General features: G+C 45.0%; 1 protein-coding gene across 1 annotated transcript; it reads left to right on the plus strand.

Moving 5' to 3' along the window:
* Positions 1 to 727: 727 nt before the first annotated feature.
* Positions 728 to 6898, plus strand: IQCJ (IQ motif containing J). The gene is made up of 4 exons (XM_066326415.1): positions 728 to 953; positions 1796 to 1876; positions 4518 to 4707; positions 6815 to 6898. The coding sequence occupies exons 1-4, from the start codon at positions 859 to 861 to the stop codon at positions 6896 to 6898; spliced, it is 450 nt and encodes a 149-aa protein (XP_066182512.1). The 5' UTR covers positions 728 to 858.
* The last annotated feature ends 19308 nt before the right edge of the window (positions 6899 to 26206 follow it).

Genomic DNA, 26206 nt, shown 5'->3' on the forward strand with positions numbered 1-26206 from the left:
CTCTTCCCAATTATGCAAAATTCGCTGCGCCCCTTCCAGAGCTGCCTTTTATCCCGGCTTTTAGAGGCACTGCCCGGTGATGTTTAATTCACAATAGTCAAAAACGTCACAACCGATTTTGGCTTTTGCTTTTTTTTGTTCCCTGTTCAGTCTTCACCCCGGGGTTAATAGAAAATGATGTCAAACACCAGGAGTGATTTATGGAAGTCAGGCAGCTTTTGGCACCCTGAGCTATGGATAAAGTCAACTGCAAATTGTTTTCACATTCTAAATTACTGTACCCAGCTCTGGAGGAGGCTGGAAAAACTGCCAGAGGGAAAACGTGGGAGAAGGAAAGGTTGTGTGGTTATCTCTGAACTGAGCTGGGCCTCAAAAAAGTTCCATTTTTTTAAGCCAAACCTCTGTGCTGAACGCCAGGGACGGGTTTTTCCTGGGAATTACCGTGGATGTGGGGATTCCCAACTCCACATCTGCCACAATAAACTGGTGCCACCTCTGCTGCTGGAACAGGAGCTGGTGCAGGCTGGAAATCTCCTAATGAAGAGCCTGATGAAGTGTTGATTGCAGAACAAAGGGAGCTGTGCTCTTCCCAAAAGCATCTTCAGAATCAAAGACACCCAAGATGGGACAGAAAATGTCTCTCTTTTAATCTGTGTATTATTTTTGTAGCTCTGATATTTCCTTTCAAACTTGTGCTGCATTATCAACGAAATATCAGCTCCTTTGTCATTATTATGGATTTCTAAGTTTGAAATCTCATAGGTGGCACCTGAGGGATTGGGTTTTTTAGGGGGCTGACACAAAACTTGGTTTGTCTTGAGGCTCGGAGGGAATCTCCAAGGATTTCCAATAAAAATAATGATTTTTTTTTTCTCTCTCTCCTTGCAGGAAGAACTCAGGAGGCTCCAGCACACTCTGGAACAAGTCAATGATGGCAAAGACTCGCTCCAAAGGTAAATGTGCCTTTTCCAAAATATCTCAGAAAGCAAAATGGATTTTCCAAGGCATGAAACCTTTGCTGAGGGATCCTCTTTGGCACAGACAATATCCCAAATTTTGCCTTTCTCCCATCAACATTCCCTATTTTTAGTTACAAGAGGATAATTTCTGACAACAATATCAGAGAGTGCCCAGTAAAATCTCAAAACAATCCCCCGGGTTGGGATCTGATCTCCCGAATTCCCCTGCCAAGAGCTGCCATTCAATCCATGCTGCTGCTGCTCCCATCCAGGCCAGTGCTCCCTGAGGCTGGATTGGGAATTTCCAGCATTTTCAAATTGTTTTCTTCAGGCCATCAGCTCCCAGCAGCAACTCCTCGGCCATCACTTATTACAAAGAATTTATTCTTCACTCCCCCCTGGGGCTTTTTGCTGCTGTAACTCATTTGCTGCCAGAATTCCCATTGTTCCTTTCCATTTCCCTCTCCAGTTTTGCCAGTGTGGCCGTGGGGATGGAAGTTAATTTAGCAGGAATATCTGTTAGATTTGCCAGTTTGGTTTTGGTGGGTTTTTTTATTTCCAGCAGCTCTTTCACTGGCTGTGCCTGTCCCTGGAGCTGTGGCAGCTGGGAGATTTAAAACAGGGATTCAGGCAGGTTGTCACTGGAAAACTGGATCCAAATTCCCATTTTTTGTTGGGAGGTGGACACAGAGATCCAGATAACTTCCTCCAAAGACAGCAACACCTTCTGATCAGCAGCTCTTGTTTGTTCCTGTCCAGATTATGGAATTCATCCACAGGATTGCAGGAATGTCAGGCTGGAACATGTTAAACTCATTTCCTTTTCTTTCCTGTAGCCATCAGCTCGCCATGGATGAAGAGAACAATATCCAGGAATATCCTATCAACCTCCAGCCCTTGGAATCCAAAGTGAAAATGTGAGTAAGGAAAAATCCTGGGTCTGCCTTGGAATGCAGCTGAGGGTGTCCAATTCCTGAGCTCCAGGATCCACACTGGACCCATCCTGGGTTTCTGTGTAACTGGATAAAAGAGCTTCCAATTAGCAAATTAACTAAATTCTCTATGTTTCAGCATGTGGAGCTGAGAAAATTCAAATTGTTCAGCCTGGAAAATAGAGAAGGCTCCAAAATGAGCAGACTGTGGCCTTCCAGGGCCTAAGGGGTCCAGGAGAGCTGGGGAGGGACTGGGGACAAGGGATGGAGGGACAGGACACAGGGAATGGCTTCCCATGGACAGAGGGCAGGCACAGATGGGATTTTGGGAAGGAATTCCTGGCTGGGGGGGTGGTGAGGGGCTGGGATGGGATTCCCAGAGAAGTTGTGGCTGCCCCTGGCAGTGCCCAAGGCCGGGCTGGACAGGGCTGGGAGCAGCCTGGGATAATTGGAGGTGACCCTGGCCATGGCCAGGGGTGGGAATGGGATGGGATTTACATTCCCTTCTTACCCAAATCATCCTGGGATGAATCACAGAACCACACGGATTCCCTTTGAACCAAGTTTCAAATATTAAACATCAGTGTTGCCCTAATTTTGTCATTTCCTCTGTGTAACTAAAGAATATTTGGGAATCTGCTGGATTTCCCCGTGTGTACAGAGGAGGGAAGGGCAGCACAGAGCCTTTTCCGTGGCGTTTTTCCCATCCAACATCAGTTTTTGAGGGATGCTCTGGAAGGAGCGACCCTGGAAGTGCAGAATTCCTGCTCTGGGGGTGCAGCACAGTCCTGTGGCTTGGGAAAAACGGGATTTCCTGGGGAAAATGTCGGTGCTCAGCCAAGGCACACGCTGACCCCTAGTGCCCCGCCGGGAAGGGAGGGAAGTGCATCCCGGGGCTCCGGGAATCACAGAATCACAGGATGTGCAGGTGGAAGAGACCTTCAAGGTCATGGAGTCCAACCCAACCCCAAGATCTCAACTAAACCATGGCCCCAGTGCCACATCCAGTCTTTCCTCAAACACATCCAGAGATGGTGACTCCACCACCTCTCCGGGCAGACCATTCCAGTATTTAATCACTCTTTCTGTAAAAAACCTTTTCCTAATACCCAGCCTATACTTCCCTTGGACACAGCACTCAGTGTCCATCCTAAACTGAGATCCCAGAGCTGGACACAGCACTCAGTGTCCTCCCTAAACTGAGATCCCAGAGCTGGACACAGCACTCAGTGTCCATCCTAAACTGAGATCCCAGAGCTGGACACAGCACTCAGTGTCCATCCTGAACTGAGATCCCAGAGCTGGACACACTCAAGGTCTGAGCTCCCAAACTCCCAAATGCCACTGAACCATGGAATCATGGAATGGTTTGAGGTGGAAGAGACCTTTAAAGACCTTTTAGTCCAGCCCTGAGGAGGGATGGCTTCAATTAGGGCAGGGTGTCAGGCTGATTTGGGGTGTTTTTAGGGATGGGGTATCTCCCACTTTGCCACCTTCATGGAAATAAATCTTTCCTCATACCCTAAATCAACCTCCTCTTTGAATTACAGATTAATTTTAATTTTTTGCTGTACATGACATGATACGGAGTTTCCCCTGGAGTCAGTTATTCTGAAAGTGTTGATCTTGAATAATTAGAACTTCCCCACGTATTTATCAGAGTCCAGGATTCCTTTTGGAGCCTCTCCCAGCACGGATCCTCCATCGCCTCCATCCAGCCAACACCTTCTCACTTACAGGCCATTCAATATTAATGCATATTAAAATATTAAAAGAACATGAAGTTCCAAATTAAAACCCAGTATCTTTTAAGCTTTTTTGTCATGCAAATAAAAGCCAGACGAAAGGATCAATTTTTCAGGGAGTTTTCTAGGAGGGTAATTATGATTTAAGCTGAATCTATTCTCCGGCTTTAAAATAGAAACACATGGAAATATAAATATGGAAATATAAATATGGAAATATAAATATGGAAATATAAATATGGAAATACTGCTCGTCCCAGTGAATAAACCCTCAATTGCTTAAAAATCCTACAAGGAGCTAATCCTACAGAGAAGTGGTGGGATTGTTCCAGGCCAGGTTGGATGGGGTTTGGAGCAACTTGGGATGGTGGAAATTGTTCCTGCCCAAGGCAGAGATGGAATGAGCGGACATTTTCCAACTGAAATCAGTCTGAGGTTCCATAATTGCATGATACTGCTCTGGCTCTCAAAATCCAGTTGTATCTGAATTATAACCAGAAGTGTGGTATAAAAACAAGATGTAGAAGCTCGTTAATTCCTTTACATGGACAAATGGATATTTTTATTTTTATGGTGAGATACAGAGAAATTCCAAGTTCTGGGTGGCCTCAACTGAAATCACTTCCACAGGGTTTGGGATTGGGCTGGACTCTGAGTATCACAGTAGGAGTTTGGAACCAGACGATCTTTAAGGTCCTTTCCAACCTGAACCACTCCAAAATTCCCTGATTCTCCTCAATAAATATCCTAAATTACCCCGATGGTGCCTGATACAAACCCTACAGAGGCAGCTCCGTGTGATCCTTACCCAGACAGGAAAACAAAATGCAGTCCCAACGTTTGGAGCCAGGGATCTGCACTGAAATCCTTTATTCCCTCAGCATCCAGAGAGCATGGCGTGAGCACCTGCAGCGCCAGGACCTGTCCCCATCCCCGGAGCTACGGGACAAGCACAGCCCGTCCCCAACGTCCCCAATGTCCCCAAGGTCCCCAACGTCCCCAAGGTCGCCGGCATCGGGCAAGATGAGCAGATCCATCAGCATGAACACCTTCTCCGACAGCAGCAGCCCCGTGAGTCCACCTGGGATTTCTCCTTTTTCCTTTGTTCACTTCCTTTTGGGATTTGGGATAAGCGAAAGCTCAGCTGTGGGGTCACTGGGTTGATAATGGGTTAAAAAAGGGATTTTTTTGGCGTTTCATATGAGCCCCAGGCAGAGATTCCTCTTGTTGGCTCATCAGGATGTGAGACTGGAAATCAGACGTGGATTTCAGCAGGTTTTGGAGGTGATTCTTGATGGAAAAAAGCTGCTTCCAAGTGGTCTTGTGTCCTGTGTGTTTAGGATATTGTGTTCCCAAAAAACCCTCAAACTGTGGTGCTTTTTATGCAAAGACGTGATTTCTTGGCTGATTTTTGGTTTGGTTTTGTTGATTGATTTTTATATTTGCTAAAAGAGACTTTGAGAAGTTGATTTAGGGGTTCAAAATTAATTTTTATTTTGGAATAAATATTCCGCCTTGACTAGTAGCTGGAGGCTTCATTTCTCTTTTTGAGGTCTCCCTAAATAAATCCAAAATACAGATCCCATTTTTGGGACACAAACAGCTCTGTGAGTGTCTCTGAATCGGGACTTTTAGGTCAATAAATAAATAAATACAGGATCTGAAAATGTTGCCTTCAGCTTTATGATAGAAGACAAGATTTGAAGGAATTACAGACTGGAATAATACAGACTGCATGGAATAATTCAGGAATTCCTGGAGCAGGAATTGCCGTGCTGTGTGGTGGAGGAAATGTCTCCCTGCTCCTGAGGAGGGAACAGACTGGTTGGATCCTGACTGCCAGTGGCTGTTGTCACTCACAGGACAGCATTTGGTGACTTCCAAATCCCTACAAAAATCTGGGAATTATTGTTAGTGGTTTTCTTCCAGCTGAACAGACTCAATTCTGCCTTGAGTTGCAAAGTTGGAGTGACTTTTATCATGTGAAGCCCTGATCAAACAGAGCTTTTCCACACTAAAAACTCTGATCTTGGAATTTTGGGGATAATTTGACTCTTTCCAGTGTTGATCCAAGTGTTGATCCAGGCCCAAAGTGAAGCTGTTTCCAGCAGGTTTATTTTGGAACACAGTGCTTGACAGAATTTCATAAAATATTCCTGAGGGCACTGCTTTATTTTTAGTTGGGAGCTGGAGAGCAGGAGGATAAAGTGGGCTGGAATATTGAGTTAGACACTGATGTTTCAAGGATTAAAGAGGTTTGGTTCCTTTAATTAGAGGAATTAACGAGGATATAAATGTTTATCTGCCGCTGGAATCTGCTTCCACCAGAGGTCCCTCGTACCCTGCGCAGGGACGCTCCGAGGCTTCTCCAGCACTAATCCCGTTTGGAAACGGAGATTTTGGGATGTCTGTGAGTTCAGTGAGGGCATCCGGGAGTTCTGTGTTTGTGGGGAGAAGGTCACAGCTCCATCCCCGAGTGTTTGTGGAGTAGAACTCGGGGTTGTCCCGGGCCTTCCCCATGGAGAGGACTGAGGGAACGGATGGAATGTCAGAGCTTGAGGGATGAGACAGGAAATGGAGAATTCCTGTTTGGCTGCTGCTTTGTAGCAAAGCAAGGTTTGTGTGTGTGCAGTGTAAAGAGATTTTTAACTGTTGGAAAAGATCTGTTATTGATCACTGCTCAGGTTATGGGATGAGGAGCACACAGGTTGTCCTCATTTCCCTTTGTTTTCGTTTTGTGTGTTCTTTTCTGCTAAAAAGAAATTAGAAGACAGACGTGTAACAGATTTGAAATAATGCTGTTGCTTGTAAATGTTTTCATTTTTGTTACTGTGTAGAAAAGTGCTAAGACTTCCCTTCCTAGAAGGGTTTCTGCTTTTTTTTCCCTCCAAAATTGGTTTGGGATGGAAGGGACCTTAAAGCTCATCTCACTCCCTGCCATGGCAGGGACACGTCCCACTGTCCCAGGCTGCTCCAAGCCCCAGTGTCCATCCTGGCCTTGGGCACTGCCAGGGATCTGCTCTGGGCACCTGTGCCAGCCCTGCCCACCCTCCCAGCCAGGAATTCCTGCTCAATATCCCACCTAAATTTCCACTCCTTCAGCTTGAATCCATTCCCTTGTTCTGTCACTCCACTTCCCAGTGAAGTCTCTCCACATCCTCCCTGTATCCCCGTTCAGATTCTGGAAGGAGCGCTGAGCTCTGCACACAACCTCCTCTTCTCCAGGCTGAAAAACTCCAGCTTTTCCAGCCTGTCTCCATAGGGAAAGATCTCCAGTCCCCTTATCAGCTTCACGGCCTGTTCTGGACTTGCTCCAACACTTCCACGTCCTTCTTACTCTGAGGACACCGGATCTGGGTGCAGCATTCCAGGCGGGATCTCAGGGATCATTCCGTGTCCAGGAGGATGTGTTAGTTACCCCGTTCCCACCCTGTCCGGGAGAGCAGCGGATTCCAGGGATCGGTGGCGGTGTCTCAGGGATCATTCCGTGTCCAGGAGGATGTGTTACCCCGCTCCCATCCTGCTGGGCTGCTGAGAGGAGTGGGAGTCCAGGGATCAGTGGCGGTGTCTCAGGGATCATTCCGTGTCCAGGAGGATGTGTTACCCCGCTCCCATCCTGTCCGGGAGAGCAGCGGATCCAGGGGTCGGTGGTGGTGTCTCAGGGATCATTCCGTGTCCAGGAGGATGTGTTACCCCGTTCCCACCCTGCCCGGGAGAGCAGCGGAGTCCCCGGGATGCGGTGGCGGGGCTCGGCCGTTCAGCACCGCGGACAGCGGCGCGGTTCTCCCGCTCCTCGGCCGGGACTCGAGGCTCGCTGCCCTTTAACGCGGATCTTTTCCCAGCCCTGTCACTCCTGGCCTTCCACCCTGGCAAAGCACCTCTTGTCCTCGCCTAAAAGTCATTGGGCTGCTCATGAGAATGGCTGGAACTGATTCCGTAAAATTCCGGTTTTTTTGGTTGGCGCCAAGTGCTCCAATAGGCAACTTCCGACCAAGAAATGCTTTTTTAAAAAGCTGTAACCACACAAAACCTGCTTTTCCAAACAGGAATGGTTCTTTCCCCACTCTTTCTCCATCGGTTGATGCCACAGAAATATCCAGGAAGAAAAAAGAGCCAGGATTGAACTCCTCTGCCCCAAACCCATTTATTCTTCCTGTCCCATGTGGTACCTTCAAATCCGGGACTTTCCTCAGTGATTTATTAAGGTTTGGTTCTAAAATAGAACAAAATCTCTCTGCAGCCTTTGTGTGTTCCTGGGTCTCCCAGGAGAATCCCATTTTCCCACCGGTGTCTGTGACATTCCCAGGTGTGTTTTGCAGGGACAGGAGCAATGGGAAATTGAGGGAGAGGGAAAATCAATGTATGGGAGGCAGTGAAATCCTAACAAGGGGGTGTTAATGTGGGGAACATTCCCTCTTTCCTGTGAGCCTGAATTCCCAAATCCAGCAGCAGCAGAGAGGGAACCGTCTGATAAATATTTACAATGTGATTTCTATACAATGTAAAAATGCAAATCCTTGCTCTTGAGCGGCGTGGATGGAAACATAATTAAAGATGAGGGAGACAAATCCAACTGAGATGAAAAGGCCTTAATTAGAAATCAAATATTTGATGGGCTGGGGAGAAACATTAACGCTGATGTGGCTGTCAGACAACGCTTGGAATGAAGGGAACATGGAAAAAAATGTTGTTTTCAATCCCTCCCGTTGGCTTTGGACAATCTCAGTTCTCCATGTGCTCAGGGAATTCACTGTGCTGTGGCCCAACATGGAATTTGTTTTTTAAATGGGTTTTTCATGGAGAAATAGTTGTTGAGTTTGTGTTGATTTTTGTACATAATCATTCCCAATGATTATCCAAGTTTAACTCCCTTACAAATATTATCCCATGGGATTTCGACTGCTGGGATTCAAAAGGACCCTCTTTCTGCTGGTGGGAGCAGAACACCAATTATTCCTTCTTTTTTGTGTTGTGTGTATTGAAGCTTGGGTATTGATGTGATTATTGATGTCAACTTGAGTACTTGTGGTTCAGCAGCAGCAAAATCAATCCAGAAATTATCTTGGTGGATGATAAAACCCCTGATTAAACATTTCCAATGATGTTTCTGGGGGAATATTTGGCTGCTTGTGACACTTGAGAACAGGTTTTTGGGTTTTGGGGTGGATTTAGCTCTGTGAAGGTTCACAGTGAGGTGGCTCTGGTGGGTATCGATGAGAGGTCTCAAAAATAGTTTTATTTATGTCCCACTTCAGGAAATTTGGCTGAATCCTTTATAAATCCTTTCTAAGCTAATTCTACCTACAATATCTTATTTGTTCCCACAGCAGGGAAATTCCACTGCCTCCCTTTTACAAAGCCAGGTCCTCAAATGAAACTAATATTAATGAAGACTTTAATGCTTCATTAAGCAGGAGGGTGCAGAGCAGATGTGCACCATCGCAGAAAGCTCTTGTGGGGTTTCTCTCCAGCCCTGTGACAACACACTGAGAATCCAGAATTTCCTTTGTCTGAGGAACTTCCAGAGGGCAAGGTTAGACGGGATATTGGGAAGGAATTATTCCCTGGGAGGGTGGGGAGGGGCTGGGATGGAATTCCCAGAGAAGCTGTGGCTGCCCCTGGAATCCTGGAAGTGTCCAAGGCCAGGCTGGACAGGGCTTGGAGCATCCTGTGGGACTGGATGACCTTTGAGGTCCCTTCCACTCCAAACCATTCCATGATTCTCTACTCCATGAGCCGTGAGCTTTGCTGAGGGCATCTGCAATCTTTGGGACTGATGACAATGGCTTGATTTCTTTAGGCTGGGAATGATCCCGTCTTTTCCTGCTGTTTAGGATACGCCACTAAAATATCCTAAAATATGTCAAGTTTCCAGTGAGACCCTCTGGGATCACAGCTTTGGGAGTTGGTGATTTGAGAGCTGGGCATGGATGAGGAGAGCACACCAACAATTCCCAGGAATTATTTGGAATATCAGGATTTGGCATATCCAAAATTATGAGGGCTTTTGTTGTCCCCTTCCCAAGCGCTGCTGATGACAGAAATCAAACAGCTCAATCCAGAGTGAAATACTGGAGCAGGGCAGGAAATGGGAATGGGTTTGGAATGGGAAGCATGGAATTCTTTGAGACTGGGAGATTTCCAACCACAGGTTTCCCACAAGGAATTATCTTGGTTGCCTGGAATGAATTATATTTTCATGGGACCAAAAAGGAGGGGAAATTGTAAGAAATTTAAGTAATGGACAATAAAGTCCGTGATTAGACCAGGAGGAGTTAGTTGTATAAAATATATTTAATAGAAACTTACTGGGATGGAGGAAAAATCCAATGGAAATTGCCCCATCCCGAGCCATTAAATTATTTTAGTGGCTCTATCACCACTGAAATGTGACAGCAGCACTTTAATGGGGTCTATTACAGAACAGTGGATCTTCCCAAATATATCCAGATTATCTCCTCCCAAAGGGCACAGTATTGATTTCTGCTCCTAAAATGAATTTTCAGAGTAAATACACCAGAAAAGTCCATTTTTGTGAGAATAAATATGATTTGAGCTACTTCGCTGCTTGGAATTTAAGCAAATAATAATCATTATTCTGGTTTTTGGGAGATTCTGACTCTGTGTCAGTAACTCCATTTTTCAAGGCAATTTTTCTCCTGTGAAATGACTTCTTGGGGTCAGCTAAAGGTCATTAGGAAGACATAAATGACATTTCAGGGAGGACATTTAAGGAAAAAGCCGTAATTTCTTTGGGAATTACTTCAAGGGAGTGAAAAAATCACACTGGGGGTGCAAAAAGCCATTTTAATTTTAACGAAGAGCCCAAAGTGAGCAGCAGGGAGGTGCCCTGGTGGTGGTGGTTCATGTCCCACCTGCTCTGCCCATCCTGGAGCTGAGCCCAACCACGGGTGATGCTTTTGGGAGGAAGGTTGGGCAGCTTTGCTCCTCAGCAAACACCTCCCTAAATCCAGCTTTAATGAACATTCCCACATCGGAGTTACTCAGGTCTTCAACAAAACCTGATTAATTCCTGATTTAAAACCTGGTTAAATCCTTTTTTCATGGACATTCCCACATTGGAGTTATTCAGGTCTTCAACAAAACCCGATTAAATCCTAATTTAAAACCCGATTAAATCCTGTGTTAATGGGGATTCCCATGCTGGAGTTATTCAGATCTTCAGATTTTCTCCCAACCCCATCTCTCACACCAATAATTTTTGGCAAAGCCACCCTTAGCAAAGGTCTTTACGAGATCTAAGCCCAGCAGTGGACTTTGGGATTTATTCTGGATTGTTCATTACTTCCATGATTTGTTTGATTGCATCACTTGGTTTGCCGTTTTTGAACTTCTGTTGCTCTTTCTCCCTTTCCTTGAAAGTGTCAGCCTTTATGAACCCCAAAATTCCCCCAAACTCCTCTGTCCTACCCACATAACTGAATTTTGGAGGGGTTTCCCATTTTTTCTGCAGTAAGATTTTGTTTAGCAGTGCCAGGATCACCTCACACCCCACTTGTGTCCTTATCCCTCGGACTGTGCTTGGAACTTCCCTTCACTGGCAGCTTCTGAAATCTTGACCTTGTTTTGCCCTTCTTTGCCGACACTGAATTAAATATTTTCCCTCCTGTTGGCCAGGCCAACAGGAAAATGCTGGGAGCTGAGCAATTCCCACCTGGGAACACCAGAGCCAGAGGTGAACTCTGGAATATTCCTGTGGTTTATTACATTTGACATTTTCCTGCTGTTCCAATAACGAATTCCCCACGTCCTGTGTACACCTTCATTAGCTGAAAATTAAGGAGCTCTTGTTTTTCCAACTAAACCCTTGTTTCCACTTCCTAATTAAGGTGCTGCTTTAATTGCATTAATTCCTCTCATTCCGAGCTCGGGAAACGCTGCTCCAGTCGTGTCAGCAGCCAGGCTTTGGCTTTTCCAAGGTGTTTAAAATTCCATCGCTGTTCCAATAAACCTCAGCCAGTGGATTATTTCTCATGGACAGACAGTCCATCCTTCTCCTGGGGGTTTTATGGACAGAGTGTATAAAATGATAACACAATGAATGGGCCACTTGCCATCCTCTATCAGCTGCTTAAATCAGCTGCTCCAGACAGGAACTCAATACAGGAGAAGCTGTTCCAAATGGATTTTTCAGGTACAAGGAATTTCAGGAGTATTCTTGATCCATTGGCACCGAGATAGCTTTACAGACATTTATGGGCCTTCAATAAAGACGCTTTCAAACTATCTTCAGAATAATAAAATCGCTTTGGTGCTCTGAGGAGCTCAGAAGAAAATCAAATTATTGTTAGATTTGATTATGTCAGTGTCCAGAAATCCCAGATATTGGATAAAATCCACTGAGAAGCAAAAGGAGAATCTCATTCAGGGAGGGAAAGGAAGAGAAGGCTTTGCATGCAGGAATTGAATATTCCCCTGTAATTTTATTTTTATGTAAATTATGTAAATTAGATGAAGATGTCATAATATTTCCCATGCTGAATTCATGGTATTTATGAACACTGCAGTGCTGTTTCCCTCTCCTGTAGAAACCTGCTGTGCTTCCCAGAATGCCGGGGATTTATCTCGTCCCCTGTGTTTAATTTTGCAAAATTGGGATGCAAACTTAAATATGAAATCTTGAAGCCATATTTCAGGAACAGATTTCCTACCTCGAAGGAAATGGAAAGGGAATATGGATGTGCCGTGGAGAATTCAGTATTTTTAGTCCAGAGCTGTGTTTTTTTGGGATGTAGAGAAATTAAAATAGGCTGCCCAGGCAAGTGGTGGGTTCATGCATTCGCCATCCCTGGAAATGCTCCAAAAACATGTGGATGTAGCACTTGAGACCATTATTTAGTGGAGAACATGGGTTGATGGTTGGTTGGACTTGATCTTGGGAGTCTTTTCCAACCTCAGGGACTCTGTGATTCCATGAAATGATGGCCGTGGTGTCTCTCCCAAGACTGGGAATCCTGCTGTGCCTTCCTGCCCACTTGGGGCCATTTTGATAGTTTTCTTCCTGACAGTCAAATATTTCCTGGATTTTCTCCCAAAATAATTCTAAATTTGCTTTGTGGGGTGGAGTTCCATGGGTTAGGGCAAGGCTGGACTTTTGTTTGTCTCTTCCCATTTCTGGGGGGAAAAAAAAGCCCCAAACCTTTGATGGAGTCCTAAATCTCCTCTAGCACAACACTGAGGCTCAGAGGAGCTTGGAATCAGCACCTACAAATCTCAGCCTGGCTTTTCCATGTCCCAATTCCCATTCCATGCCTTTAATCCTGATACATTTCTTTGTTAAGTCCATCTGCAGGAACTCCTTCATTCTCTGCTAATGCAACAGATCCTTTGCTGCTCCTTATCCCAAAAGAAATGGAATTGGACAATTCAGTGCCTGGATTGTGACCTTTCCCCCAAGGATTCTTGCTCCCTCTTAGAGGAATTTTTAGGAGGCCACTATTCCCTGCAAATCTGAGCCTGTCTCATCACATCATCAAAAATCCCTACACCCTCGATGCTGTAAAAATATCCCAGAGTTCCTTAACTCGTTTTCCAGGAGGAGTTTAACGATCCAGAAAATTAAGAATATTCTTTTTTTTTTTTTTTTTACCCCAGAGAGGAGATATTTTAATTCCAAATGTTCCCACTTAGTTTCCCTCAGAGCATAAACTCAGACCTTCTGTGGCAGTGTCCTTTCAGCTGTCCTTGCTTTGGGGATTTATCTTTTCCACGCTTTTATTTTAAAGCCCGCTCTCTGACACACACACACAAAAAAAAGAATCATTTCATTTATTAAAGGCTGTGCCCACCATGAGATAATCATGGCAAAGAAATGAGAGGCTGTCACCGACTCCTCTCTCCATGAAAAAGGAATTGCAGAGCTGCTGGCTGTCAATGGATGCATTTTCCAGCAGCACTGAAGGGCTTTATTTGGCTTTTTGCAGCACCACTGTCCTTTGTTTCCAGCCTTTGCCACACAGTGGAACTTTGTCTGCTGGAAGGGTTGATGCCAATGCTGGAAAAGGTCCTAAAAACTCATGGAATTTCATCTGGGACACATGAGCTTCAGGAAATGTTTTATTGCAGCAACAGGAGCATAAAGAGAGGGAAGGCTGGAGAAGGGTCTTGCTTAGAGTGTGACAGGACAAATCAGGTTGGGGCAGGTTTAATTAGGTAAATCTGGGTTTAGTCCCAAACTGGGGCATTTCCAAGAGGTTTACTTGGTTTTTTTTGGTTTTTTTTGTTTTTTTGTTTTTTTAATGTGAAAGTATAAACTCTAATTAAGTCAATTTTTTTTGTGAAGTTGAATTAAAAGTCATTTTGGCATAACCCGATGTTGGGGTTTTCCCATTTAAAGCTGAACAGGAACCTGAGCATGACATTGGTTTATGGTGTGTTTTCCTCATTTTGTTATTTATTTTAGTGTCTTCTCCAGTCGTGGAGCAGCCAAACCAAAGGGAATGAGGTGTGTTTGTAATTCCAGCACTGGCTTGGCTGCAGGGCTGCATATTCTGGATTGATCCATGTCAGAAACTCAAATGTCTAAAAGTGAACTTTCAATATGTTGGATTTTTTGCTCCTCCTGTGTTTTCCCAGAATCCCAGGAGGATTTTGGTGGGAAGAGACCTTAAATCCCATCCCTTGGTGCTCCAAGCCCTGTCCAGCCTAGCCTTGGACACTCCCAGGGACGGGGAAGGTCTCTCAAAATGTTGTTTATTTCCTTGGTTAAATCAGTTGCTGGAGGTAAATCTAATTCCTGTGGAATTTCACTTATAACATGGAAATCACCTGAGGTTTTGGGAATTCACCTTGATGTAAATGGGAAATGCATACATTAGCTGTATCCTAATACAAATATTTCCATTTATGAAGTAACTTATAATTGCATGATCCAGATGTTTTCCTGCTCCATAAAACCCGGATGGACACGTGCAAAACACAAATATCCAGCATCCATCTGCTACCCCAACTCCTGGATCCCTGGGCACAGGGATGCCGTGGGATCAGTCCCTAAATGAGTCTCTCCCTGCCTCCATAATCTGGGAGTTTATCAGAGCAGCCTGACCTTCCCCAGGGACTGATAACTCAACTTCCTCCCTTTCAGCACCTCAGTTAAACCATGGGGTGTAGGCAAATCCACAGATGGCTGGGACAAGGAATTCTGCCAACCTGGATATTCTAGAACATGTGGGTTTTTTGTAAGGGTCTGGGTAAAAGGGCCTTGCCTTCAGCCCCCAGCCTGGGCTGGAGGGGATCCCAAAGAGAGAGGGAGAGAGAACAGCAGGGGGAGAGCTGAGAGAGAAGGGAGAGAGAGAGCAAAGGGCAGGGGGAAGAGGAAGGGTGAGAGTTAAGAGAGGTAAGAGTTAAGAGTTAAGAGGTAAGAGAGTTAAGAGAGCGAGGTCCTTGTTACAATCCATTATATCTCCTTTTGTGATGAATATTCTAATTCACAGTGACCAACCAACACAAGACACAAAATCCTATAGAATCTACACACAGCCTATAAGAACTACTATATCACCATACTGTGTTATATTTTAAACTCTAAAAACTACTCTTTAAACTTCTGTTTTGCTACATTGACCTTTGGATCCCTCAGCCAGCAGAAAGGGATTGTTCAATCCAAAGGGATTCTCCTGCAGCTAGACCATTGTTTTCAGGTTCTGTAGGAACTAAGACTCAGTATCCTACAACTCAAAGTCAGCTTTCATTTCTATTTCAATTACAGGTTTCATATTTTCAGAATCTTTGCTAAGCAATCATATTTATAAGGTTTCCCTGATTCACCTTCCTCAGCAATGGGAAAGCCTTGCTTGGTCATTAGGACAAAGAATCCAGGATTGCAAATCGTTGCTTATTAAATATTTCCCCCACAGAAAAAAAAGAAAAAAAAGAAAAAAAAAAAAAAAAAAGAAAAAAAAAAAAAAAGCTGAATTTTTAAATGTAGCTGGTTTAGGAGATCAGCAGATGGAGAAGGAGCAGTGAACCTCTCCTGATCACAGCTGAGATGCCTGGAAAAATGTTTCCACAGTGACACTAAAATCTTAATAACCTGTCAAAGGCGCTGCTCAGGAGAGGCTGGGGATGAAAAATAGCTCCAAGATTTCCAGCTGAACAATGCTGGGCTCATTAAACATCCATCAAAACCCAAAGTGAAAGTTAATTTACCTCAAGTCTTGCTCCTGAGCAAAGCCAGGACCTACTTTTTAATTTTCCAGGAGAAAATTGGGCGTTTCAGCCACGGCTTTCTGAGAGCCCAAATTTGTGAGGAGCAAAAACCCAGTGAGTAAAGATTGGGAGTGATCAAATACATGGAGGTGCTGTTAAATCTCCAATAATTGTTTCCTCCACACAAAAACCGGGAAAAAGTTATATACGTAAAAACTGAGCCTAATTAACCTGACAGATTAATTACACCCTCCTGGAAATTTGGGACAGTTGGATCAGGAAAAAACCAAATTGGTTTTGGACAATCTGACCAGGAGAAATTGAAATCTCCTGGTGTTCAGGAGAGCCTGGACAGCCAAATTGTGCAGTTTTGGGTGACCCTTCAAACAATCAGACAAATAGGAGCTGCTCCTATTTGGGATTATTTCCAAATAATTTGGATTTCCAAATTGGAAATCCCTTATTTCCAATCCAAATAAGGGATTTTCTCCCAAAATATTAAATCCTTACCTTTTCCTCTCATAGCTGCTGCCCCAAAGTTTGCATTTTTCCCCCACTACTGCAGATTGTTTTATTTTGGGTGGTCACAAACACAGTTTTGAGTCATTTTTTTGTTTTTGGGGTTTTTTTTTTTTGAGTTTGTTTAAAACAAGGCCCCGTGGAAGGAAAGGGGAATTTGAGTTTTGCCTTCCCCACAATCCATCCCAGCTGTAAGGGCAGAACTGCTCATGGCCCAGCCTGAGACAGGCAGGACAATATTTTCTCCTGCTTTGAAGGCCTCTGAGTTATCCAGGATTTTCTGGGAGAACCAACACAAGGAATGTGGGGACACCTTTTAAGGAGTTTATTGGAGCTGTTATGCATTTAAATTGTCCCATTAGTGGGCCGTGCTCCCCTGGCTGCCAATAAAGATCAGCCTCAGGAGAGCTATGGAGGCTCTTCCAGGAATTATTCCTGCTATTTCCCACTTTAATGGGTTGCTTATTTTAGGGAAACAATGATTTTCTCCAAATGAGACAGCCTGAAGTTTAACCTTTGTGGGCAGATATTTATTTGCTGTGATGTTCTTATCTCTTATCACAGATTTATTCAATAAATGAGTTTAGAAGGACCTGATCCAGATTCCTGAATTCCTTCTCAATTCCTCCATTCTCTGCTCCTTCCTAACCAACAGGAATCCCAAAGAGAAAGTTAAAAACCAGAGGTGGGGACACAACAATTTCCTGCAGTGGCTTTTGTCCATAATGAAAAACAAACGCTAAAATGGAAATATTAATGAGTGTAATACTCAGCTCTGCTTCACTTCCAAAGGAATGAGGGAAATTAAAGATGGAATATTTTAAATATCCTACAGAATATGAATACCTGGATCAACTTAAAAAAAAAAATACAAACAAAAAGATGTTGATAAAACAAAACAAAAGAGGTGGGAGGAAAGAGTGAAAATATTTATATGAAAGGTTAAATCATTTCCATTGGCATTTACCTTTAATTTTCAGAGGAATTTCCTTCCCAAGGTTGTGATTTCTCTGGGATGGAGGTTGGATGTTCAGTCATTTTGCCAGGATCTTCCTTTAAATCCTTCCCCCTTCATTGTCTGCTGGGGAGCTGATGGAATTAAGGAAGGATTATTACAAAATTCTAGATTTGAAACGTTGAACAACAAGCCCTCCCTCAGCCCCCAGGACATCTGACTTTTATTAACAATTCCTAGAAAAGATTGACACTGGGAAGCTGCAAATCCTCTTCCCAGGAACAGTATCCAGTAAAAAGTGTGGAACTCAAATGAATCTATTTTCCCACAAATCTGCCAGATCTCACTGGAAAAGTTTCTGTGCCCCTCACTATTTTGGCCGACAGGAGTTGGAGAAATGGAAACCAGCAAAGAAAATTGGGATTTTTCCCCCCTCTCCAGTGATAAAAAAATCATTCAGCAATGCTGCTCTGAGAAGTTCTTCATTCTTCATTAAATTCTCTGCTGCTGCCACCTCGTATTTTGGGATCCAGGAGATCCTGGCCAGAGTTTGTGCTGCCACTGGATTTTTTAACTCTGTTTCCTGGGAGGGGAATTTATCCTGGTGCTTTTGCTCCTGAGCTGGGAGCAATGGGATGAGAGAAGCCTTGAAATCCTTGATTTTTCTTTATCCCAACCCAGCTGTGGCCAGGTGTGGGATTGGAGCACCCTGGAAGTGTCCGTGGATAGATTTGTTCCTGTCACCAGAGGTGAGCAAGGTTTATGTGGTGGAAAATAAAACAGAGTTTAAAAAAAAGTTAAAAATTAAAAAGAAAATTTGAAACTATTAAAATTTTTAAAAAGTTAAATCTAAAATTTTAAAAAAATTAAATTTAAAACATTAAAAATAATTTTTAAATTTTGAAGTATTTTATTTTATTTTATAAAAGAAAAGTGACACTCCGTTTAAGAACTTTTGGGCTCAATTTGCAGTTTGAATGTGGAGGATTGGCCTCAGATCAAAACTGGGGGAATCTTTTTGGTGCTGGTCTCCACCAGTTTCACTCAGTCCTTCAATTCCCTAAACTGAAACGCTGAAAATGACACAAAGGAATTATTTGGGCTCAAAAATATCTCGTTTTCAAAGCCAGGAATCACTTCTTCCCAGCGGGATTTGTCCTTAGGGAGCAGAATTTGGGATCAAAGTTGCCCCTCTGGCACAGAGCAAAGGGAATCTGGGGTGCTTCAGGAAATCCTGCAGGAAATGTGCTTTGGAGATGGTTTCTGGGGGATGATTTCTTTTCCTCAATCAATTCCTGCTTTGGGAATGGCTCCATGGCACTTGTGGTCACTGAGCAATTCCTAGGGCTGGTTTTCTTCCTACCACTGGGAAAATCCCATCTGGGGTGGATTCCAAACCTTTCCTTTGCTCCAGGGTTCAGCTCCATCATTCTCATCCCACTCTTCATCCATAAAACCACACTCCAGGATGTGAGAAGTTCTCCCAAATCCATGAATAAATCCCTAATTTTGCTGTGTCACCGCCGTCAAGTGATGCCACCACAAAAAATGCAAATCAATTCATGGAATTAAAGCTGACTCCACTTTTCTGAGCTCACCTGAGCCCCTCCCAACCCAAATTTATCCCTTTGCCGGAGCCCAAAATCCTTTTTTTTTTTTGGTAGTCCCAGGCGGAATTTGCATTTCCAGGAGGATTTCATTTGTGTCCTTTCTCCCGGAATACGGAATGCGGAATGGAGTCGGTTGGAGGGAAAACTCGGATGGGATTTCTCCCTGAGTCCAGAATGGAGTCGCCCAGTTGGAAAAAAAAACCCGGATGGGATTTCTTCATGAGTCCGGAATGGAGTCACCCAGTTGGAAAAAAAAAAAACCCGAATGGGATTAATTAATGAGTCCGGAACGGAGTCATCCAATTGGAGGGAAAACCCAGACCAGATTTTGCCCAGAGTCCGGAATGGAGTCATCCAGTTGGAGGGAAAACCCGGGCCCGATTTTGGCCAGAGGCCAGAATGGAGTTGCCTGCTGGAGGGAAAACCCGGACCGGATTTTGCCTGCCTGATTTTATTGTCCTCGCTGCTAATCTCTTGATTAGCCTCCCATCAGCGCTAATCACTTGTTTCCTCCTGATTAGGGAGCCCGAGAAATAAATACAGGATGGGGAATAAATGAGGAGCTGGAGGTTGGGAATATCCCAGAGACACCAGGAAAGGCACTGCCCTGTGGCTCCAGGAATAAATTAATTAATGAGGGCTGATTTCAGCCACTTCATGGATATAAACGGATATAAAATCCCACTTTTAGAGTCAAATAGAGATGGAAATGTGTCATGAAATGCTGGAATTGCAAGAGAGGGAAAGTAGCAGCTCCACATTCCCTCTGCTCCTGTGCTTCCACATCCTCTCCAAAACTGGGACAGCCTGGAGCTCTTCCTATTTTGTCATTCCATGACATTCCAGACTCAGGAACTCGGAGCAGGAGGTTGGGAACACGGAGTGCTCATCCCAGAGACACCAGGAAAGGCACAGCCCTGTGGCTCCAGGAATAAATTAATTAATGAGGGCTGATTTCCGACACCTCATGGATATAAACGGATATAAAATCCCACTTTTAGAGTCAAATAGGGATGGAAATGTGTCATGAAATGCTGGAATTGCAGGAGAAGGATTGCTGGGCTCTCCTCTCCTGCCTGAGCCATTCATCCCCATCCTTCCCTCCCTCCTTCCCTCTCTGGAACATTAAGAAAGTAAAGAAAGCTGAATAAATGAAAAGCCCTGTGAATTATTTATCCCTCTGGAGTGGCTTTTCCCAGCTTTTCCAGAGCCCTCCCTCTCCCTCTGCAGCTCAGCTCTGCTTTAGGTTTATTTTAAATTATCCAAGCTTTCGTTCCAATTTTAATTCTCACCTGCTAATTAATAATTAAAGGCCTCACTTGCTCTGGAATCCCTTTTTTTTTTTCCAAGCAGGGATTCAGGGAAAGGGAATGAGGCTGATCCTGCCCCTGCTCAGGCTCTACCAGTGCCAAGGTGGGAAATAAATTCACTTTTTAACCTAAAGTTGTATTTTTTTTAACTTCTTGGTCTGTTTTTTTCCCTTTTTGCTGTATAATTTCCATTTTTTGCAGTATTTTTCCAACTTTTCGGTACATTTTTCTGCTTTTTGTTGTATTTTTCCTGTCACTGTGCTCCAACGTGGACCTTTTCTAGGCTTTTTTTTCCTGTCTGCTCAATTTCTTCCCTTTAATCTCAATTTTGGGGCTTTTCCCTCCAATTTTTTGCCTTTTGTGCCACTGCCCCATTGATTATTTGGGTTTTTTCCTTTTTTAATAATTTTCTCCCAATTATTTTCTCTTTCTTCCATTCCCTCTGGGTGTTTTTCACTCCACTTTTGCTCAGGAGGTTTTCCCCCAGTCTGCCCCTGCTGGAGGTATTGATGATCTTTCCATATTTCCAACAGCAGATGGACCTAGAATCCATCCCAAATTCTGGGATTTATTCCCTTTTTCCTGGGATTTATTTTCCTTGTTTTTATTTGAGCCGAGCGTCATTTAATCCTTGAAAATGAAAAATTCTCTCTTGAACATTCCTCACCTTTTTTTCCCTTTAAACTTTGAAGTGATTGTTTGCCTTGTGGCTCTTCCTGGGAGGAATCCCCCGAGGATAAACACATCCCTGAGGAACTGCAATGAGAAAAAAAAGATAGAAAATAATTACATTTTTATTTTAGTTTTGTGGTTTGTTTTTTTTTTTTTTTTTTTTCCTTACAGAGAGTACTTTGTGCCCCTTTTTCAGCTGTGCTGATCCATGAAAAAATTAAAATTTACCTAAAGAAAGGCTCGAGGAGGGCACTGAGGACACCTCTCCTGGGATTCTCCCGCTCCAAGTGTCAGCCTGAATTTCCTGTCAGGATGCAGAACATCCCAACAGCTGCTGCTGGAACCTTCCTAGCTCCTTTTAGTCCATTAAGAAAGGGAATTTTAAAAGTCAGGACGGGTTATTTAAGGGAGTAACCCCTCGTGGGGGTGAGATTTCCAAGCTTTATTATGGAAAAGTGAATTATGACCAGAGGGAATTTAAAAGGCAGAATGGAACTAAGGGTTGGAATATTGGTCTGGGATTGCTTTATTTGTGGTTTGACTTAGAAAAAAAAGGGAGAATTTTCCTGCCTTTCCCCACGATCCATAGAGCCTGTGGAAAGGAGAAGTCCATGGACAGATTTCAAGGATTGATGATTGGAAATGAATCCCCATTTTTGAGCTTCCTGCAATCTTCTCACTGCTAGAAATGTTCCTATTTTTTATTTTTCTTGGATGATCTCTAAATTTCCTATGACACCTGTGCTCCAACCTGGCCTTGGACACTTCCAGACGTTGAAAATCCATTCCACCCTCACAGTGAGAAATTCCTTGCCAACATCCCACCCATCCCTCTGTCACTGTGAAGCCATTCCCCCTTTTCCTGTCCTTTTCCAAGGGATGTGCTCACAGGATGGGAATGGGAAGAGGAAGGTGGAATCAGGGATGTGTTTGTTTGTGCTCCGATCTCATAAGCAATTAGCAGAAACCCATTAGGGAAAATCCTGATCCCGTATTGGAAAATGAGGATTAAGGGACCCAAAGAATTGTCCGTGCCTGGAGTTGTAGCCCATCGTGAACAGTTCATTAATGAATTAATTCTGAGGCAATCAGGGACAAACTCACCCTGGCTAAAAGAGAGGGAAGATCTGAGAGAAGTGGTTTTTAATGGACAAAACACAAAGTCCCGCTCCCACAGACCCGTTCAATCCCCTTGTGAGGAGCCAACTTACTTTACTACTATTATTATTATTATTATTATTATTATTATTATTATTATTATTATTATTTTCCCAGCCCTGGCTGTGAGAGGCCCGTGGGGAAGGGTCTGCAGAAGTGCCACGTCCCGGGGACACGGAGGACACTGTCCCCTGCAGGGACACTGCAATCCCATGGGAAAAGGCTCCTCTGCCTCCGGAGGGGCAGCAAAACTAAATGCCTCACAAACCCCTGGGGCTTTCCAACCTGGCTTTGGGAGGGTTTGTGGGGTCTTGTGCCTGTTGCTTTTTGACTCTGGGGCTTTTGAAGCTTGTGCTTTTGTCTTTTGGGGTGAGGATGAGTGTTAGGCTTTCTGCCCTGGCCCAGCCCCTGTTTTATCCCTTTTCCCCTGGCCCAGGCCGTGTTTTATCCCTTTTCCCCTGGCCCAGCCCCTGTTTTATCCCTTTTGCCCTGGCCCCAGGGTCTGTTTTATCCCTTTTGCCTAGGCCCCAGGGTCTGTTTTATCCCTTTTCCCCTGGGCCAGGCCGTGTTTTATCCCTTTTGCCCCAGTCACCTTTCGGCTCTCCTGTCCTGGCGGGCTCAGGCTCTCCCTCACGATTCTCCCTCACGGCTCTCTTTCATGGCTCTCCCTCACGGCTCTCCCTCACGATTCTCCCTCACGGTTCTCCCTCACGGCTCTCTTTCATGGTTCTCCCTCACAGCTCTCCCTCATTGTTCTCCCTCTCCGTTCTCCCTCACACTTCTCCCTCTCGGCTCTCCCTCCCGGTTCCCCTGTCTCCCTCACGGTTCCCCTCCTCACTCACGGCTCTCCCTCACGATTCTCCCTCACGGTTCTCCCTCATGGTCCTCCCTCATTGCTCTCCCTCACGGCTCTTCCTCACGGCTCTCCCTCACAATTCTCCCTCTCGGTTCTCCCTCACGGCTCTTCCTCATGGCTCTCCCTCATTGTTCTCCCTCTCGGTTCCCCTCACTCACGGCTCTCCCTCCTGCCCATTCCCTGCTCCATTCCCTGCCCGTTCCCTGCCCGTTCCCTGCTCCATTCCCTGCTCCATTCCCTGCTCCATTCCCTGCCCGTTCCCTGCTCCCTGGCCCAGCAATCCCAGAGCTGGCTCCTGCCCCAGCCGAGGACAGCCCATCCCGAGCTGCATCTTCATCTCCATAGGGATAATATTTCCAGCATTCCCTTCTTTCTAAAATCTGTGCAAAAGGGGGATTTTGTTGGAATCTGTCTGTTCCTGTTTTGGATAAACTGGAGCTGCAGGACCCTGGGAATTCCATCCTGGAATGGCTTGGGATACCCTTCACCCCTCTCCTCTCAGACACAGCCCAGGGTAACCACGAGCCAGCCTTAAATATGGAAAAGAATCCAAAAGATGAAAACCACAAGGAACTGAGGCCGGGGATTCACTGGCTGAAGTTCCCTGCTGCTGGAATGCCATTTAGTTCAGCTAACAGGGCAGGAATTCCAACTTCTCCAGCCCTGAATTGAGCAGAGGGAAGCGTTAGTGATGAGCTAATTGCTCATCCCACTTCCAATGGGAAGGGGTTTTCCATGGGAAAGGGCGGATTTGGGGATTTGACCACCGTGGAGCAGCTTCGGGCACCCCAGATTCCAACTGGTCTCCGTGAGGAAGGAAAGAGGATTTTTCTGGATACTTTAATCCGTTTCCAGAGTTCGGAGCAGGTCTGGGATTACCACAAACAGCGAAATTCCAGGGATAAATCCCGGGATGCACCCTGCAGATACCACGGGGAGCAGATACCCACCAGGATTTGCCACCGGAATTCCTTCAGAAGGATAATCCCGAGGTTTTTTCCTGGAATTCCCAGCACGGCTTTTCCTTGCAGAGCTGGAAGCCTCCCCAGCATTTCATACCCGGGCAGGAAAGTGCTGCCAAAAGCAGGAGCTCCAGCTGGATCCAGCCCTGCTATCCCTGCTTTTCCCTGCTAATTCCCACCGGGGAAGGAATTGGGAGAAGCTGGAGACGCCGATTTAATCCGGGAAATCCCAGGAATGCTGATGAACAGCTCCAGGATGGCGTGAGTTTGGAAGCAGAGGAGGGGAAAAATAACCCCAAAAGGATAAAAAAGTCATGGCATATTAATGCCTGGAATTGTCTGCTGGAGCAGCACGGGGAGAGGGATGAATAATTCAAGGCAGACAGGATTTCCCTGGCAAGGTCGAGGCTTGTGAAGGGGGAGGATTTTTTTTTTTGTTTTTGGAGAGAGCAGCATCCTGCTTTCCTTGGGAAGAGCTCTCCCTCCATCCCGAGGGTTCCGCCGACTCCAAGGATCCGCCTGGATTTGGGGAGATTCTTTCGGAAGCGCCTCCGCCGGCGGCGGGACACAGAGTTCAGCTGGAATCTCGGCTGCCAAAGGAATTCAAAGTGGATTTTTCAACTGCACGGGCGAATCCCGGAGGAATGGGCAGCGGGAAGGGGGAAGCGCATCCCTAACTCCCGACATCCCAACCCTGGGGATTTCTCCCAAAATGCCCTGAAAGGAGCCGGCAGTGGAAGATGAATGTGAGTACCCTGGAAATGGGCAGCCTGAGCTCTGCCCCTCCTGCTCCTTTCTGCCTCAGTCCCCTCGGGGAGGAACAGATCCTTTAAATAATTCCCAAAAAAACCCCCTCCTGGGCCTCGTTGGAATTGAGGAGGATAGGGAAGAACTCCAGGAGTTCTAAATTTTGGAGCCCCAGCGCAGCCTGGACTCACCTCAGCAGCTCACAAAGACATTGATTATTGAGACATTTATTTATTTATTCGTTTGGACATTCATTTGTTTTTTAAAGACATTTATTTGTCTGTTTATTTATGAAGATATTTATTTGGACACTGTTTATCTGTTTAGACATTTATTTATTTATTAAGGAATATGTTGGGACTCTGGAGGCTGAGAATTTCAGATTAAAAAGTCACAGAAATTTATTGTTATTAAGGGATGCACAGCATATAATAATAATAATAATAATAATAGTAATAGTAATAGTAATAATAATAATTTAAATGTCTTGGCTCATTCTCCACACCCCCAAACGCATCCCAGCCTCCATTCCAAGCTCAACACCCAAAAATATCCATGGATTTTATTCTTCTGCAGGAGCAACAGCTCCACCAGCAAATCTTAGATCCTTGGGAGGGATCCTAATGGATCTTATGTCATTATTTTAAACTTTATTTCGATTTATTTGATGAATTTCATGGTTTTGTTTCTCAAAGAGGACATCAAGGGCAGGTGACAAATTCCTTGGAGTGACCTAAAAAGGAGTTTGTGGGGCTGGGGATTTTACAGGGAATTATTCCAGGAGGGGTTTTAAGCTGGGGGTGTGAGAGCTGTGGATTTCACGGGAATCTGGGATGCTGGGATTGTGACTCAGCATCTTTCCCCTCAGGGCTGGATGTTCTGGGAGGAGGGAGAGACAGGCAGGGGTTGGTGTCCAGGAATTCTGGGATCTGGTGGGATGTGCAGCCCCCCTGGATCTGGGATCACTCCCTGGATCCCTTGGGATGATCCCTGGGGCCAGGGGCTGCTCCAGCCGTGGGTTCCCATCCCTGGGAGGGAGAGAGGAAGGAAAGGAAAGGAGCTGCTCCATGGATGTGCTGCCCCTCAGGGACAGGATCCATCCCCAGGGATGGGAATTGGGGACACAGAGCCTGGGAAAGGGGGTGTCCATCCAGGAACCCCCCCAATCCTCTGGATGTGTTTGGGATCTGTTCCTCACAGGTTTGGACAATGTGTGTTTGGCTCGTTTCCCTAAAATTCCCCGAATCTCAGACTCATCTTGGCTGGATTTAAAATTCCCTAAAATTCCCTAAAATTCCCTAAAATTCCCTAAAATCCCCTAAAATTCCCTGGATTTTAGACTCATCTTGGCTGGATTTAAAATTCCCTAGAATTCCTTGGATTTCAGACTCATCTTGGCTGGATTTAAAATTCCCTGGATTTCAGACTCATCTTGGCTGGATTTAAAATTCCCTAAAATTCCCTGGATTTCAGACTCATCTTGGCTGGATTTAAAATTCCCTAAAATTCCCTGGATTTCAGACTCATCTTGGCTGGATTTAAAATTCCCTAAAATTCCCTGGATTTCAGACTCATCTTGGCTGGATTTAAAACTCCTGCTTGGGCCGGGTTCT

The sequence above is a fragment of the Sylvia atricapilla genome, chromosome 10, assembly GCF_009819655.1.
Source record: "Sylvia atricapilla isolate bSylAtr1 chromosome 10, bSylAtr1.pri, whole genome shotgun sequence".
Taxonomy (NCBI): domain Eukaryota; kingdom Metazoa; phylum Chordata; class Aves; order Passeriformes; family Sylviidae; genus Sylvia; species Sylvia atricapilla.